At 39.1% G+C, this 19,486-nt stretch overlaps 1 protein-coding gene across 2 annotated transcripts in view; it reads right to left on the reverse strand.

The window, feature by feature from the left end:
• Window positions 1-1,271: 1,271 nt before the first annotated feature.
• map2k5 (mitogen-activated protein kinase kinase 5) overlaps window positions 1,272-19,486 on the reverse strand; it is a 53,690-nt gene continuing 35,475 nt past the window's right edge. For both annotated transcript variants that reach the window (XM_034107485.2, XM_071206475.1), the window contains 3 exons: window positions 15,790-15,851; window positions 14,661-14,706; window positions 1,272-4,321 (listed from right to left, as the gene is read on the reverse strand). In XM_034107485.2, the coding sequence (XP_033963376.1) occupies window positions 4,220-4,321; window positions 14,661-14,706; window positions 15,790-15,851 (210 nt within the window). In that variant the 3' untranslated portion in view covers window positions 1,272-4,219. The remainder of the gene's footprint in view (window positions 4,322-14,660; window positions 14,707-15,789; window positions 15,852-19,486) is intronic.

Consider the following 19,486-nt stretch of genomic DNA (forward strand, 5'->3'; position numbering starts at 1 on the left):
AAAAAAAGAAGAAACAGAAGGACGAACCGTATTACTTTTACCTTTGGCATCCATCATTAGAATGATTCTGGCTTACATTGCAGTATGAAAGGGGTCAACATGTCACAGATCAGTGAAGGTAACATGAATCACAAAATATGTTTCCCGTATCTCAGCTTTTTGTAATTAACTTCTGCATAAAGATATAATATGAAAAGTATAGACAAGCTTTGAAATCAGGCTGTTTGTCCTTCTGCTTTCTAAAGGTGTTGTTGAAAACACACAATACGACACAGCACTGATTCGATGCGAGTGCTTAGGTGTGTGTCAGGGTCCTGAGGCTCACACACAGCTGCATAATTATTAAATCAGACTGTCAATACATGTGTTGCTGCATTCAGACAGGAACTTGTGTAAATCAGACAAGGTCTCTGATTGAAGAACACCAGTAAGTAACACAATGAAGCTGTGAAGGCCAAACGCGTCTGTATGGAAGCCGAGACGACATGCAGAGATACAGTATGAGATTTGTTTCATCGTGACATTGTTTCATCTATTTGATTTTCAAGATTGGTAGAAAAAAAACAACCACACATAAACACAGGACCTGTCCAGACTCTTAAATTAACCATGGTTTGTCTGCACACATTAATAACCAAAAGAAGGCGGGTGTTAATTAAAGGTTGACCAAGATTAATTATGAAATGCAAATGTAATTTAACTTAAGACAGCAAGGTGCACACAGGTTTGGGTCCTTCTAAGGCAAGACATGTAAATGTCAAACTATTAATGAAGTGACCATCAATTTTCTGTGAAGTCAGGTAAAGAGTTGGGGTCACTTCCTGAAACTAAGGTCTTGTTATAAAAAAAAAAAATCTAGTTGGTAGTCTGTACTTTACAGTTATCCATTTCCTATTTACCTCTGGCTAAACTAATGCAATCTGATGCAGGCATCAATGGTATAACATTGGATTTAGTTAATGCTGTTTAAGAGAGTTTTATTTGACTCTTTTTCTCATTTGTAGTCAGAATATCAGGAAAAGGGCGGTGGGGCTCTCAAAACTAAAAAGTAAAAAAAATCAGGCAAGCTATCGAAACTTAAAGCTGGTAAATGATGTGGGCACCAGAATAAAATCACACCTACAAATAATAAAGAAAATACCTCAGTGATTAGTTCAGCGTGAGTGAAGAACTGAGATTGTGCTCTCAAACTGACTTTCATCATTATTCAGTTTGAGAGCACAATCTCAGTTTTTCACTGATTTCACAATACCAAGTGAATAACAAAAGTGTAATGTTAAAATACTTTTATTCTATTTGTGCATAATGGCTGGAATATGTGCCACACAGATAATTACAGAAGGCCAAAATCAGTCACTGCCGTGAATGGTTCATGGTTAAAGCAACACAGGGCAAAGGTCACAAGCTGAAAAGTAAAAAAATAATAAATATTCTCTACTGATACTGCAGATACATACTTAACAACACAGTCAGTGAATACATTGGCAACACATAAGTCTTAGCTTTTGGACCTTACAGGCCATCTGGTGAAATACAAATACAAGTTTCTTTTTGGTTTTATTTTTAATTGCAAGAATACATTTAAGATTTGCAGCGTGTTAAAGAGCAGCCAGGGGCCACTAAACACACTTCTTATTTCACACCTTAACTGCCAATTATTTATAGCTTGATCTACATTTAGGGCCAACTTAATGAAAGGGCTATCTCTTATAGAAGAGATTTGGCCAATTAGATAAATATAATTAACAATATATATGGTATAATGTAAAGTACATATTCTAGTTAATGTGCAACTTTTGGAAATGCATGATGTATTTTAGCTACTGGCGGACATTCAAAATGTGAGTTGATATTTGTATTTTAATTTATGAAAATGAATGGCATCTTGCACAGAAGACTTCATTAATCTATACCTAAGTAAAAAGGCAGTGCCTCTATTTCAGGTGTCAGGCAGGAATATTGACATAATCATTTGAATAATTGATCACAAACTGTTTATCTTAGCTGTGGTAACGCATAAGGAAACAGATACCATATTACAAATATAGTTTAATATTCGATTCAATTTTTCTTTTTTTTCTAACCACAGCTAGAAGAGGACGCTATGAGAGGTTTTCCTCCAACATCGTAAGCTACTTTGGCGTTTCAATCTGCAATAAGGAGTTGACCACCAGATGTGTGATCTGTCCAAAATTAAATCTTTCAGACTGTACTGACACCCCGTAGCATTATTACTGTCATGCTACATAGTTTAGTGGTTAGCATTCATGACATTTCTGTACTGGGTCTTTTTCAAATGATACTTAATGTGCAAAGATGGACGTCGATTACACTCCAATTTGAACACTCCTGCTAATGTGAAATGTTGAACCTTTACAATGTTTCTTCAAAGAGTCAATGTTTAGTCTTGATATTAAAAATAGTAGTCCAACAAGAAATACTCTACTTACTAAAACCATCAACAGAAGCACATAATAACTGGTGCCGTGTCTGATAAACTGTCATTATATTCTGTCACTGTGGGATATGTTTTACAGTTCCTTTATGGAAGAAATCACATTTAATTGCACTTGAACTCTATACATTTCAACAGTTAATCATTAAAACAATTTTTTGAGTCATTTAACCCATTATGCTTAAAGGTGGGGTAGGTACGTTTGAGAAACCGGCTCGAGATACACTTTTTGTTATATTCCATGGAATGCTCTTAACATCCCGATAGCAATGAATATCTTAAGTGCTTTGACAATAAATCCATAAAAAAATGTCATCTGTGGAAGCCGTGGTACTGTAAAAAGCACAACCAATCATTTTAACCAGCCCGGCTAAAGTAACTGGATGGCCTACCTGCCTGTCAGCCTTCCATCTGTGCACAAACTTATCTCGTGCCCTCATTGGTCATGTGTGCGTTTGTGTGTGTTGGAGGAGGGGCTGTGTAAGGAAGTGGCAGATTTTCTCCGGTTGTGTTTTTTCAAATTCTAGCGCACTCAAGCTGGTTTCTCCAAAATTACCTACCCCACCTTTAAGTCACTAAAGAAACAAGGTATATTTCACCTTTTGGGTCCTCAGTGGTCTTTGGTGTTAAGTGCACTCCATTAAACGTTTCCCTCGATAGTATATCAACTAATCTCATTTGGCAATTCAATAAAATAGCATACTTTCTGTTCAGCACGTGACATATGTGGCTAAAGTAAGGATTTACTGGTTAGAAAGCGGGATGAAACAATCATTTAAATGAACAAAAGGTGTTGGTTTATACAGCGAGGAGAAGAAGAGATATGGTGTCTGTTACATTTTCTGCTTTTGTGTATAGTTTCTCTTATTCTTAATGGATTCTAATAATATAAAAGCTGATGAATGAACATGGAGAACTGCTTCAGCACAATTCACTCTCAAGTAGTTTGTTCAGGCTTGTTTGTGCAAACGGAGATAAAAGAACATCAAAAATGTGTCGAAACAGAGAGAGAGTCTGGTTCCTGTTAATAAATGAGAACAATTAGTTGTTTGGTTAGTAAGCCTGAAAACCAATTAAAGATGGATGTTAACATTTCATTGCATTCCAACACCTCAGAGCTGCTAAAATCTCATTGATCGTGCCGGTTTGTTGTGCACTTAACCCCCCTTTAGGACAGAGACAGAGCTTTGTGTCCACGTAATGCTCCGACCTTACAAGATTAGGGAATAACTGGATACCAACGTTCTAGTGGAAGCATTAAAAACAGGTTACGCTTTGCTATTTTAGTGACAACCTACGTTTTCTGAGGTAATAAATGACACCAGTGGGAAGCCAGGCACACACACGGGCCGTTACTCACAGGCACAAAGCTTAACATTCACAAGAGGGCTCAACAGTAAAGCACGAGAGGGTCATTTGAGATACCACCCCAGAATCAGGGCATTACTCTGCCGGCCTATTGCAGTCTCATGCATTTGAAGGTTGTCGCTGATCCTTTAAATCTAACCGTTTTTCTCCCAAAAAAGGTGGGGGCAAAGCTGCAGATGCTGCACTTTTTTAAAATGCAGAGATAAGAGTCAAAGAAGCTCCTCGTTGTCCCAGCGCATGAGTGCTGTTAAATAGAGAATTACTCACAGAAAGTTTGTAACATCTAGTCATTTTTAGTCCATGAGTCACTTGTACAGTCCATTTGAAGCCTTCTGTAAGTGTTGAAGGTTTGGGATCAGACGCCCTGGTGCATTGTGGGGGGACAGCAGGAGGACGTCAGAGACCCTGCTGAGCTCGCCTCTCCTCCAGACAGCGACACACCCACATCGACACCACCTCCGCATTACCGTCGTTAAACTGTGTGATGAAGGAATGCTCCTGAAAAGTAAAGAGGGGGACAAATGTGGTAAAATCACTTTTTTTAAGAAAACAACAGACACTGAAAGTTTGGGTTAGTTTTTATTTTATAATTAAGAAAAACAGATTTTCGGAATTTAATCAGTGCATTAAAAGGTTTTATTTGGGGGGGAAAACTATCAGAAGAGAACAATAACTGTCAGAAGGAATTCAAAAGGCAGAGTTTTATGACCATTTTGATATTAAATGAAATGGCATGTAATGACATCTGCTATTAAAGTTTTATTATTAAGTTATGGGTTTTTTCAGACTGAAATTCCTGAACGAATCAAGACAAATCCTTTTTATATTATTTAGCCTTCACTCCAATTAGTTTTAGAAATTATAACTAAAAAACAAATACTAGCCATTTTCACCCTTACTCTTTGGATTCACAAAATGTGCTCTTCCTTGAACTTATCTATTGTAACAAATGTTAATCTTTTGATGCAATGAAATAATGAATATATGAATTAACATCTTCTGCCACTAATCTCAGACCTTACGTATGACCTTCAGAATAATTGCCAAAAAACGGACTGAAGCGGCCATAAAAACACAAGTAATGAGCTTTCCATAAAAACAGCAATCAAAAGTTTATTCTGCAATATAATTTTATATTATCAAACAGATTGGAGCCACACACATTATCACACCTTTATGTGAAGTGTTTGGTTAAGTTCTACTTAGTATAATTATTCTAAATCATGATTCTAATATAATACAAATAAACTAAACAGGAACACCATTTAACCCTCCTAAATATTCATGTGCAACAGATTTGCTTTTAAATGCTGAACGTTTAAGTAATGGCTTGTCAGGGCATTTTAAAGAAATATCAGTTTAATGATCGACATGAGTCATAACAGGTTGTAAAATTAAGCTTTGTAATAAAACCTCGATGTTGACTATTTAAAAATGCCTTTGAACATGATCTTAATTCTTTCTCCTACAGTCTTAATTTGGACTGATTTCCACCACCAGTGCCAATAAATGAGCTCTCGACAGAACACGTTCTCTGTGGATCGGTAGCTCATCAAGTTTGTTAAAGGCTGGCAGAGTTACTTGTTACTGCTGCACTGAGGTGTCACTTGTGATATCTCAATGACAACAGTCCCAATCCCAGCCTCATCTGGGGGGGGCAGAGGTGCATGGGGGGGGGGGGGGGGGCAGAGGTCACTCAGGGGTCAGAGGTGAGGAGGTTTTAAATGGAACACTTCAACTGAGGCTGACCATGAATTTGATTTGTACTGTCTAGATGTCCAATTAAATAAACACCGCTGTGGCCGGCCAGTTCAAATGAACATGTCAACACTGATTTCAGCGATATGTGTCCTCAACAACAAGAGACTGTCACCGTTAATAAGAGTTCAGCTCCAACTTAAACTGGCCAGACACCGTGTATTGTATTTATTAATGTTGTACGTTATGGTAACTCACACTACCGATATGAATCTGCCTCTCTGTATAGCCACAACCTGCAGCTCTTGTGTTCAACGGATTCATTGGCTGTGCTGCTAATATGTTACCGTCAAACTTTTACAATCTGTATCGGCTGTGCTATAGTCCCAACATGTTCAAAAATGGAACAAAGTAGCAAATGGAAGTTTAAATAACTAAATGTATAATGCAGCCATAAGCTCCTTTGATTAACACAAAAAAAGACACTGAAACCGTATTTCTTTGTCAGCCTAAACATTCACCACAATTATTTTGTGCTTTGCAAGGCTGTGAATCCTTGGTAAAAAATAAAATGGTGTCTTTATAACATTGTGATATCGTCTGTTCCAAAATCTAGATAGGTTTCAAATATTAACTTTTAACGTGAAAGTAACACTACAAAACACATATTTTAAATCAGGTCAAATATTATGTTGCTTTATAAACATTAGTCTGTTTCTTTTCTGACTAATGAAGTTAGGCTTTAACGTTAGTTATAACAGATCTCAAGTTAATTACAAAGAACAAAAAACTATAAATAATTCCTTAGTTTTGCTTACTACAAACAAAAGTCCAAGCTCGATATAAAGTAATATTTTAACAAATACAAATGCAAATTATATTCTGTCATGTTTCTTAACACATGGCTCTTCCAAAAAACATCATCCCACTGCAACAGTGATATCACGAGTTTAAAAGTGAGAAGTGTTGATGTCAGCTGTTTCCTCAACATTAAACACCCCCCCCCCCCCCAGCTACATTCAAACTGGTGCGGACGAGATTAGAAGTAGGACAGGCGGATAGTGACGGTTCTCCTGGGATTCATTTAGTCTATTTGCAGTCACAGTGGAATTGTTTTGTACATTATATCAAAAATAAAGTCACATGAAGGTTGAATACAGCGAATACATCTGTAAGTTACTGTAGGGTCAAGATTCCTTTATAAGATCCACCAAAGAGAGAGAATGTAAAGAGATTGTAAAGGACTGGGGGAGCACCATCAATCCTGTTGTCCTTCTAATGGGCAGCTGGGTTAACACAGTCTGAGGTTAATTACTCTCATATCAGTGTGTGGTGTGTGTGTGTGTGTGTGTGTGTGTGTGTGTGCATGTTGGTGTGTGTGTGTGTGTTGTCACTATGAGACGGGTGTAGTGGACGCTCCTGGTGTCCTATGTGCTGAAATACCCATCTCATCAATCATTCTTTCTTGCCTCAGTAGAGAGGGAGTGATACAGAAATAAAGAAGGGAACTCAAGAGTGGATGCTTTTTAAAATCCTGCTCTCCACCTCTGCTCCAGAAACGAACTCCGACAGGCCACAGACATCTGCTGGAATCTGACCTGGATGTGGTGTAAGGCCTGTCACACACACTCACATACAGAGTACACGTAGACACGCATCACTCACTCAAAACACACACACGATAGAACTAACGGGTCTGAAGCTGGTTGTTCGTGACTGCTTTGTTCCTCTCACTTAATGTTCCCCCTGGCAACACACAGATACGCTACCTGCCACAGATAACTAGAGCGAGGGAGAAAAGGTGACCACTAAGGAAAGCATACAACAAAGGAAGTCAAAGTAAACATATTAGATGGTAGTGATTAGATGGAAAGCCAATACATGATTCCTCGAGTTGAAACTGTTTCTTTAAAACTATGTTCCCAAAGTCAAGTATCAATCTAAACTTTTAAGCTACATCCTCAAGGTGTTCTACAATTCAATCTGCTTTAATGAAGAGATACCACGTAAACCTCCAGAACAGCTTTCAAATGGACCTCATCGAGACAGAGTTCAACTTAATTGTCCTTTCCTCTTATGTAATTGTAGTTACAAAACTAAAATAAAATAGCCAACGCTCAGATTTGATGTACCAAACACTGCTTTAATTGTCCACAATGGCAAATATCAACCCTGCAGGTTTATCTGGCTGCCCCTCCGCCCCAACAGACAACACCCCGGTTTGAAAAGATGCTCCTCGTCTTTTATCTGCAGACAATTGTATTGAATGAAAACTGCCTCAAGTCTTGCTTTGATGCGACACTGCAGGTGAACAGACACCCTGATATATTGATTTAAACAAGGGATACATGTGTTGGTCTGTCACACTGGCAGTAACATACCTAATAATTAATACATTCCCTGCAACATCAAATTAAGTATGAAACCTGTTAAAAGAGTTACAAATCCAACAACTAATCTTTAGTTAGGTCAATGAAGGTGATTGCACCTCCCCCCTTAGCGCTGCATGGACAGAGGTGAGATGGGGGAAGGACTCATTTAGAAAGTTACATTAATCACCGTCTGGCCATCAAAATGGGATAATCACCTGCAACGGCTCTGCTCAAATAGAAATGGCCTACACCCAGGGGAAATTCTACCAAACTCTTTAATTGTTTGAAGCCTTTCAAGGGTCTGTTTAATCTAAGATTAATTTATGCACTTTTAAATAACTCTATGTATGATTAATACGCTCAAAACGAAATTAAAAAGGGAGTTGTGAGGCAATTATAATATAGGACCTTGTCATCACCTCATTAGAACAGCGTTGCCGTGTTTGTCAGTGTGTAGGTGTGTGTTTGTCAGTGTGTAGGTGTGTGTGTGTGTGTGTGAGTGTCTGTGTGAGGGACAGAGAGAATCTGAAGAGGTAAATGGAATAACTAGGCCTTTACAGATTTGCATGCTAATCACTCGCTCCCTCTGGAAACTGGTTGGTGTGTGTGTGTGTGTGTGTGGTGTGTGTGTGGTGTGTGTGTGTGTGTGTGTGTGTGTGTGTGTGTGTGTGTGTGTGTGTGTGTGTGTGTGTGTGTACACGACAGAACAGTGTGTGTACTTTGGTCAATCTTAGTGCACAAAGAATGTAGGGACACTTCTCTGAGGAGAGTTACAATGCTCTAAACTTAATGATCCGGGCATCGAATGCTGCTTTCAAATCTGTTGCTTTTAAAAACTGTTTGCATATAGTGAGGCGGCACTTTCTCCAGATAGCCGCCGATCAATGAGCCACAACACTAAATGTTATCCAGCGAAACGGAAAGAAAAAGGGAAAGAGAGAGGAAAAGAGGAATGCAGGGAGAGGAGGGAGAGCACCATCATTATCATGGCCTTTTAGGTCCCCAACCACCTGTGCAAAACAAGTGTCCAACGCAGCAGAGCACAGGGCTCATATGTACTAAAAGGTACAGCTTAACATCAATATACTTGTGTACTTTGGACTCATTTTAAGTGATGTGTTTAGAAATGTGTGCAGCGCAGCAGTCCCAGTCTGTGTGAATGGGTGTAGGTCAAAGAAGACCCATGGGTGAAATGTGAAAACATTTGGCAGCAAAGGTGCTGACAGAAAAGTTTAGCGAGGAGGAGGCACCAGTGATTTGGTACAACACTGAGAAGAGACCCAAACAGGCAACACGATACACAAGCATGCATGCGAAAACCTTTTTGCATATTCTGCCTTTACTCAGACAATGAGCAACCACATCAAAAGTTTGAGAGACATGCAAGACATCGGCATTAAAAAAGCCTTTCTAAAAAAAATACACATATAGATGATACAATGTGTAACAAAGTCTGTATCTGTGCAAAACAGCCAATCTAGAGCTACGGTTTATGAGTCCATGTACGTCCTCGTGGGGAGTTGAAACATTCATGTTCTCCGACATGCTGGATAAGTACAAATGTGAAATGGAGGAGCTGTTCACGTGTGTTGTGACCGATATCCTATGAGTAACTAGTGAGGTTGTCCGTGTTAATAACAACCGTACAAAGATTTTAAAACTGATGCAGTATTTGGACACAATTTGAGGCTATAGCTTCCATCTATGTGCGTGTTAATGTGTGCGAGTCTAAACTAGATTTAGGGACAGTTAGACACAGGAGGGGTTTCCTTTGTGAACCGTGGGGCTCATCTGGTGTCTCAGGGGTTGAATGGGGGCTACAAAATGAGTGTGTGTGTGTGTGTCTATGAATAGAGAAGCAGAATAGGAGGGTTGCATTGACAAGGTGCTAAAAGGCTGTGTGAAGGCTTCTAGCTGGGGAATGAGGGATGATAAGGAAGAGGGGGGAGGGATAAATGAAACGTCAATCAAACCACAATCGAAGAATACAAAAGGCATGGGATCCACACTTTGTTTTCTATGTCTGCCATACATACACGACACACACAATCAAGCTCAACGATACACAACATGTTGTGTTTTCTGCCTTTCGTGCCCTAACGCTTAATACATATCTTGCAGTCAGACTATGGCCTTGTTTTGAGGGAGGAGGGGGAGGAGAAAGACCTCAGACAGGATAGGTCATCACCAAATACCTGCTGCTCACGTCCTGGGAGCCGGCCAATGGAAAGTATCCTCCTTTACTGACCAGCGTCATTAGCTTATGACAGGATAGAGTGTCCACAATGAAAAATGCATTAGTATAAGGGGAGAAAACACACGTCCTTTCCTCTCTGATAACTCAACATGGGATTCTCTTCAAATGACTTAAGAAATAAGGAAAACACACTTTACTGACTGAAGTGAAATACTGAGCTTAATGCAGCCTAACAGTGCTCCGTTAGATATTCCTTCTCAATGATTTAGCGTCCACATAATGACAAACAGATTATGAGTCATGGTGTAACCATCTGGGTTCAGAACAACTCAACATTTCCATTGGGGTTAGGGCAACACATTGAAATGGACTTATATTGCTATAAACTCACAGAGAGAGCAGGGGAATAAAATAACGTACTTAAAGTGGAACCTATTATGCTATATTAGAAAAATATAGTGTAGGGCCATACCTATACAAGACATGTCTGTGAAGTTTTTTCCTTAAAATACCAAACAGATCACCCATTGAAGCCATGCCTCATACTGCTCATCCCCCTCTTTTGAAGCCCTGTTAGAGAAACGCGGAGTTTGGGTCCTTAGCTTGAAAAACAAAAAAAGAGGAGGCGGAGCTAAGGCCTGATCAGAATTCTACCGGAGATAAAGTTACATTCTGCTGTGATAAAACACCATCCTGTTCTAAACCACATCAAGGATTATTTCTGAAACAGTATGGAGCTCAAAGGCTTTTTCTCCTGCGGGTTTATCACAAGGTGAGTTCCTTTTTTTATTTCCTGCTTTTTAAAAACACATGTGCTCTACAGTACAGGTTAGCTCTGAGTGTTAGCGAGGCTTGCTAATGTAAACAAAGATGAGATTACGTCCAAAACACGTCAAGCATTGTTTCTGATAGCAACTTTCTGTGGGTCCGCTCAGCAAATCTGTATCCGCTCGTTGTACCCCTGTTTTTAAAAGATTTGGGTACGGAGGAAAAGAGAGGGTTTTATTTTCTGATGCTGCGTGAGTTCCCCGACGCACCGGGGACACATATTCATGTATAAAAGACATTACAAAGTGCATTTTGCATGATAGGTTCCCTTTAAGATAAAAAAACGAAAATAATCTGACAAATGAAAGTATTTTCTAAAGTGTCCTTGGGCAAGACCATTGCATGTATAAAAAATATGTGTAATGTGTATCTGTAAAGCGCTTTGAGCACTGGAAAAGCGCTATAATAAATGTAAGGAATTATTATTATTATTAAATGCCTATAATGTATCAATAGAAGCTTAACTGAGACTAAATATGTTGAAATCAATCCAAATAAATCAAGTATGGGATGTTATTTGGAGAATATTGCCTCAGTATGAGGAAAATTCCATGGGAAAAGGATGGGATCTTTTTTGTTGAATATCATTTCGATTCAGCGTCCCCTTACTGAGTGGAGTTGTGGATCATGAGTGGGGCTATGAAGCAATGTTTACAAAAGAAAAAGCATAAACATACGTGTGTAGAGATTCCTGGAGCAGATGTTATTCTGCTGTTAGTAACGCAATGACACTAAAGCCAACAAAGGAACAAGCCAACAAGCTAGGAAACATAGCTGTAAACAAAGCCATTTTTTAAATATTTCATTAGTTCATTTTGTTTTTTGTGGCGGTAGGAACTAACACCTTTTGTATTGTTCCCGTTCTGCCCTTACTCCTGTTGCAAACATATAGCATTAATCTAAGAAAAAGGCTTCCTATCACTGAACGCCTTAGTGATAAAAAGTGTTATCTTTAATAGGACAAAATAATATTAGTATGAGCAAAGCATTCAGTATAAGAAGCTGTAGCACACCGTGTCAAGCTTCAGGGACAAAACCCATCAAGAGCAGGCATGCAATCAAACAGCAGCCCTTTCGAGAAGCTCTAATAGGATAAAATCCCAGTGAAAATAATGACGTCAATAAAAGCTATACCAGTGATTAGAGAAACCACACGGTGAAACCTGATGAGCAAACTAGAGCCACTAGGTGAGTTTCTATGGCCATAAAACAACATTATTTGCTTAATGCGTGCACTATTGTGTGACTTTCCTGCATTACCTTTCAGGAGAAATGAGATGCAGGGATAACAAACCGTCTGTAAAGCAGAGGGAGAGCAGCTGTGTGTGGCTAGGTGCATTAACATACAGATAGAATAGGTAAAGAGTTTTAATGTACTCAGGAGGCTGGGAGGATGGGGAGGTAAAGTGAGAGGTGGGGAAGAAAAGAGGGAATGAGAAAGACAATCAGCAGCCGGGTGCCACAAGGCAGACATCCATGACCTTATATCTCAGTTCACAAGGGGCAGAGGAAGAAATGAAAGGCCTCCAGGAGGACAGACATATAGGAGAGAAGGTACATCTGAAAGAGAGCACAGGGACCACAATACATCTCAAAGAAGTAGGGCAGAGTGAGAGGAGGGTTGGAAAAAGGAGACATCTACAAAATGTTTGGCATATCCATGATTGCATTACAAAAAAGTCTGGTCAGCTTAAAATTGAAAGAAGAAGACATTTGAACAAAGCACATTTGCAGGTTTGTGGTGTGACAGATCAAACCATGCAGAGAGGTTGGTCTGGACCCACACACACAATCAAAGGACTTAAAATAAGTGCAACAGTCTTTTTGCTTTGAGAAATACATCTTATTTGACTGCAGTTTAGAAGTAACCCAAGTCATGGAAAAGCTGAAAAAGAGCCCAGTATTCAGTCTCAAGCATTCATATTATTGCTCAAGGTACGGCCGAGAAGACGTGTGAAGCGGGCTTTCAGCCAGAATTAATGAGAAGAAAGACAAAAGCCTCTGCACTACAACAATCATAAAGACAGACAATAAGAACATTATGGTGTCAACACACACAATGGAAGCTGTTGAAAGGTCACTAAAAGAAAAGGAACCCACCACAACACAACAAGCTGAACTTCTCTAAGTAGTGCATGGTCTCCCTTCAGAGAAACACTTCTGTCTGGAGGCAAGAATTCCCAAAGTGTGTCTCGACAACATTTCCCTTTACTCCCCCTTTCTGGTGTGAGACTGAGAACATACAATCTGTTAGCAGCTCTGCATTTACACCCTCCAGCACTCCATCCCCACAACATAAACCCTCACCCCTCCTCTCTCTGCGGACCCAACTGTCGCTGTCCTTGGTCCTAACACAGAAGCCAGAGCATGTTGCAACTCTTAAAAGGCAGTTTGTGCAAACTGCTGCAGCCTTGTGTGCTAACGCCAGGACAGAACAAAAATCAAGACCACTTTAGAGCGAGGCCTGCAGTTTATACTGGCACACTGACAGGAAGAGTTGGAACCTAGTAAAGTCTTCTTCCTTACCTATAAAACTCTACTGCACCAGAGTCACAGTGCAAATAATCTATGGCTTTGAGTAATAATTACCATTAACAATCTGTTTCCACAGCAACCTAAAATGACACTAATTGAGCCAGTTAGAGATGGTACAACGTTTGCTCCTGTTCATACCGATGTATATTTTTAGTGGCACCCCCATCTATGGCACCTTTCACACTGTACTCATGTTAAAGAGGATATGCCCTTTTCACCGGAACATACAAAAATACCAAAACATCCCAATATCCAATGCTGGATTAATAAAAAGTTATTACGGAGTTCATAGGAAGTCTTAGAAGAGCCTTTTTAAAATATTAAAGAGCATAACAATTCGTGGCTATTTGATTTGCTGATCTATTTCAACTTTCAAAACAAAGCTGATGAATCTACATACTGTATAAAGGATCCCTTAAATGTAACTCGATTTTTATGCGGCATGATTTTTTACGTGATCTTATAGGGTTGAAAATCATTGTATTGCAACTTTACTATAGGAAACAGAGGGATGCTATGTTGGGCTAAATGAGAAATGGCTTTTGCTTTTATTTGGGATCTTCCCACCATCTGCAGGGCATCTCAGCCGCTGTGTAATGAGAGGCACATGTATCCAGTATGACAGAAAGGTGGTGTATAAAAGAAGTCCATTTACTATTTTACCATTCCCAATCAGACTGGTGGAACCGATCCTCCGAACACACAAGAGGTTGTGGTTGAAAGAATTATCTTATATTGGCACTTTTTGTTTTACCTTAACAGGCACAGACAGACACAACAAATAATGTCCTTTTGGCCCATCCTTAAATGTTAAAAGAAAACTAGTTTGTAAACCAATTATTTTACTCCTTTACAACAGCAAGGCCTGATTCATTTGATGTTGACTCCAATGAGGGGGGATGAGATATTGCAGTAGGTCTCAATACTACCTCAAGGTTTCTCTCTGACCTCTCCAACATCTTTCATTGGCAGCAAACAGTTCATTACTTTTGTTTTCACACAAACCACAACGTTGATGATCCTTGATCAAGAACACCCCAGTCTTTGTAAAATATACAATAGTATTTTCAAATAGCTACATTTAATAAAATAGTGTTTAATTGAATTTGTATCTGTATGCATGAATATGTTCACCGTATGTATACAGCTATTCAAAACGTATATGTTGACTTTGGAAGTGTTTAATGGAAGTCTTGGTTGAACTTACCATGAGGTCATTGGGGGCAGGCCTCTCTTTGGGTTGCCGTCGCATGCTGAAAAAAAAAAAAATGTAAGAGTGATACAAGCAGTCTGTATCCAGCCACTATTCAAACTGTCTTTGCAAATGTACAAGAGGTGTTTTTGAATTTCATCTCGGTGGCATCTTTTTCAGTTATGAAGCTATATTCAATACGAGTTCGGAATAGATACAACATTTCTTTCAATACATTTATTTATTCAATATTTCAAAAATAAAATGGATTTGTTTTATTTGTCAGAACACTCAAATTGAAGCAATAACCACATATTAGTAGATTTATTATATTCATGTGGGTTTTGTGAGTGTCCTTTATAGTATGCGCTGTATATTGGGGACTTTGAGGAATTAGTGCAGGGGCCTCTCTGCAGTTTGTCATGTCAGCAGTTTATGTATCACAATGAATGGGCCATGATCCTCTAAGAATAGCCTGGGAGGAGATACTGCACCGAGGCAGGTACCTCAGTCTGTCCTGAGAGAGTCGTGCCCCGTTTAACTAAACAAAGCAGGCAGGGGGGATAAACAACAGATGGCACAACCAGGCCCTGAGTGCGACACACACACACACACACACACACACACACACACACACACACACACACACACACACACACACACACACACACACGGTTTGGGTGTGTATGTACATGTTTGTGCAACTGTAGGCTAATGAATCAGAGGCAAGCTCAGGGTAAACATGGTCTTTGTCCTGTTGCATTAGAGGATTCAATCATCCCTTCTTCAGCAGCATTGAATATCATAGCTAAAACCATTACAACCACAATGCATGAACACACAGGCAAATACACTTTAATCCCTTTGTATTGCCATTATACCTTTGATTCATCTACCATCATTTGGCTTATTTATGTCAAATGCAGCTTCTGGTCTTGTAATTGTTCAGCGTGGCTCTGTGGGACTCAGGTGGCTGACTGTGCCACGCATATTAAGCCAATATTAACTAGAATCACAAATACTGTGCAATCAACAGCCATTGAAAACTGACAACATTCCGTTTGAAATCTGAATGTTTTCATTGAAACAATTTCTGTGTCTGTCCTTCGAGAAACAAAAGCGTATGGAAGAGTAACTGACTCACCACTGAGTGATGAAGTGAACAAACTTCTCACTGAACTGGCCCACAGGAAACACTGGAGGATCCTGTGAAGAGGAAACAAAACCACTGAGAAAACAAGACCTATCTCATTCAAGGATGAGAATGACCTGCTGTACAGACTGAAAGATACTGACATACGTAACTGCATGATTTAAACGTGATCCTACTTGTGTTATGCCATTTAATCCCTCGTAAAACCAGAGTTTAGACCAGTGCAAACCTCCTTAAAATGTTGAATTGGTAGTTGGGGTAAGTTTGAAAAATCGAATTATGATCTTAGCTTTAAGGGGGTTGTAGCAGTATGTCAGAAATGATCTAAATCAAACCTTTTTAGATATAAAACATTATAAATCAAAATGGGTTTTGGTACACTAGAGACAGAAAATACATTGTCACACCTTATATTATAGTTTCTCTGTGAAAAAAAATGCTGGATTTGCCAAATACTATAGCAAGATGTTTCGACAAGGTGTAATGCTTTATAGAAAACAGACAAGTAAAAAAGACCACTTTCAAAGACTACATAACGCTGAAGAGCCTGGATTGATAGTTAAGTATCCTTCTTGTAAGAACACTTTGAGTCTGACCTCAAGGCTACAGGCTACGTTGAGTGGTCGTTGTACAACACTTGCTGGAGGACATAACTTTTGTCTGGTTGGGTTAATTAATCAACGAATATGTTGATTCATAAGCCTTCATAGTTTAGATTCCCAGCATTACCGTAATGGAGATTATGTTGAAAGAACATGGCTGAGGTTTTTAAATGAGCAACGTGGCTCTTCTCATTGAAAATAACCAAATCAAGGTCTTCTAGCCAAGAAAGAAACGCTTAAAAAGTGAAAGGAAGTTGTTAATGCAATTGGTTTATTATTCAGAAAACACTACAATTGGGAAAGCATGATAAAGAAAGACACAAATAAAACCTTCTGTTCAATATTGAAAGCCAATGCAACAAAAAGGGAAAATTATAATAATGCCCTTAAAATAAATAAAATACAAAATAATTTCTTTAGTTGATTTGAATAGTGCACGTTCATACTATCAGAACAGCTGGTACACACACGATCCACAAAGGGACATTTCATATTTAGATTGTTTTCTTTTTGGTCAATTATTGAGTAAAAGACTGAGACTATGACTAAAACTCACAAAGACATTTAATTTTGGGACGGTGACTAAATATGCTGCTAAAATGAACATGAGTAAGGTGTGTGTGTGTGTGTGTGTGTGTGTATGTGTGCATCAGGCTTGTGACATGTTGTCAATGGAGGGTCTATGAACCGTGTCATGTAGAACAGCTGGGCCAGACTGACCCTGTATTACTGCCCTCACCTCATCACTCTGCTCCTTTCTCTACCTTTGGCGGATCTTATTATGTACGCTTATCTTTACCAATGTGGACCACTGCATTGCAAAAGCAGTATATCAAATTCACACAGGTATTCTCAGTTTTAATGACGATATGTATATGTAGAGTATGGTAATCTATATTAATATGTTTTTGCTGATCAAATGAATGTTTAAACTGGCAATCATTTCAACACAATTGCAAGAATAACTTTGATCACTAAAATCTTGCTTTGACACTGGTTGCTGAAATGTAACATACCGCATCCTGACACACCAGCATGAGCACATGACAGATGTTTACCCCAGATCAAATAGGTACTATTACAACATGATATGTTAAAACTAAGTTGACCAGTAGGTTATTGGTTGGTGTTAGTCCTTCACGATATGCACAACAGTTATAACCAATGATATGAGCTCAGATGTGAAAAAGAACGACAACAAAAAACGACTCAAATATCCACTACAATCATAAAGCCTGGGTCTACAACCAAGCGTTTATTCAAATGCAGGGAATTAAACCTCTTCGCATCTGAAGCCCTGCTGTGCCATTAAAAACACCTCTGGGCAGTGTTCGCTTTTCCTTAATGCTCTGATCGGCAGGCTCTCGCAAAGCATGATGCATGAACCCATTTAAATTAACAAAGGAATGGGTTCCCTTCTAATCTCACTGCACTTCACAGTGCTGCCGCCGCTTGGATGAGCAATATATCATAGCACATGCACATAAACACACAGGCATCCACAAACAAATGCCCTTGAGCAATGCAAACCACAAGTCTGAGTGTTCACTCTGTTTAGAGAGAGAGAACCAAATCATTTGCAACCACTGTATTGCGGTGTGCACACACACTCACACACGATCTTGACTACACAACTCATGCATGTGTCGTGTAAGCTAAATCTGATACAAAACCTCTCTCTGCACTTTCCCAGAATATTTGTATGCACATGCAGCTTTTTGCAGGCACAAACACACACATTTATGCATGTATTCATGTCTCCAGCTGAGAGGAACACCGCTGCAGCTTTGATGTGGCAGCAGGCGACGGCACAAAAGACAAGCAGGCTGATGAAAGTGGCTAGTCTGCGTGAATTATTCCTCTGGTTGTCAATGCGCTCCACTCTGAGACAGAACACACACTTCAAGGGTACAAGTAAATATACATGTCATTGCCATGAAGCAATTATTAGGCAAAATTAGATCAGTAATTACAGGCTTGAAAATAAAGTGGGAGTTCTTTATTAGTGGAGCCACTTGCTATTCAACAAACAGAGCAGACAGGCACATTAATGAGGGTCGACAGCGGACAGATGGTGGGAACAACTCCATAGAACTTCTCGTTGAAGACCTAAGCTGAATAAGGTGAGCATGTTTCTCTGCCATACACTATTAACATCCAAAAATAAAAAGATGGCCTAATAGAAAAGCAATTTTTACACAGGCATCCGCTGAATATTGCTTTAGGTTTTCCCACAATCGTACTTTTTTTCCGTAACACAGTACGAATTGCTTTCGATTAACTCATTTCTACACAGAAAAAAGGAGCTGTAAGGAAAACTATGGAGAGCCAATTTTCTTTGAATCGTCTATGACATTAAAAATATATTTTCTTAACAAAGTTACATCAAATCCCTTTATGTTGGGATATATGGGGACACGTGCATGGCTAGATACCATTAGGTTAGTGAGAACATATTTATTTTTGTTGGTAGGATGAACTTAGTCTTGTTTCCATTCATCTTGTAAGCTGTGACATTTTATCAGTTATATTTCTATCTTTGTTGATGGGTTTTTAAAATGGTCTCTATTTGCCATATACAAATTCATTTCAGAATTTGTATTTTGTCTATCTGTTGATCTGTTTACATTCTAAGTGTAAACTAGCTTAATTTGCATCTCCACATATATTTGGATTTGTTGTGTACCTTGAGCTCATGAAAGGCTTTCTCAGCCCTGACACACTGGGTGGTTGTGTGCGATAGGAGTAGAAGAAAGAAAAAAGAGTGGCAGACTGTTATACTGCAACCCCCACCACACACATACCTCCAGCCAGAATAATATTAATGATCCACTCTATCCAGCCTATTACTCATTCAGCCATTAAAGCAACTTTCAAAGCCCCAGTGGATAAGTCACACACAATATCAAAGCATCACAACCAAAGAAAAAAGTATATGGATCTACAATATAATGGGCAATACTTACTAAATGTCAAGGACTCAGGTACAATTAATCACACCTGCCATAATGTTGAAGCCAGGTGTGTCTAGCTCAATTAAAATACCTAATCATTACATTAACTACTCCATTGGATCAGTGTTAGTC

Source organism: Pseudochaenichthys georgianus, chromosome 3 (genome assembly GCF_902827115.2).
Source record: "Pseudochaenichthys georgianus chromosome 3, fPseGeo1.2, whole genome shotgun sequence".
In the NCBI taxonomy this organism is placed as follows: Eukaryota; Metazoa; Chordata; class Actinopteri; order Perciformes; family Channichthyidae; genus Pseudochaenichthys; species Pseudochaenichthys georgianus.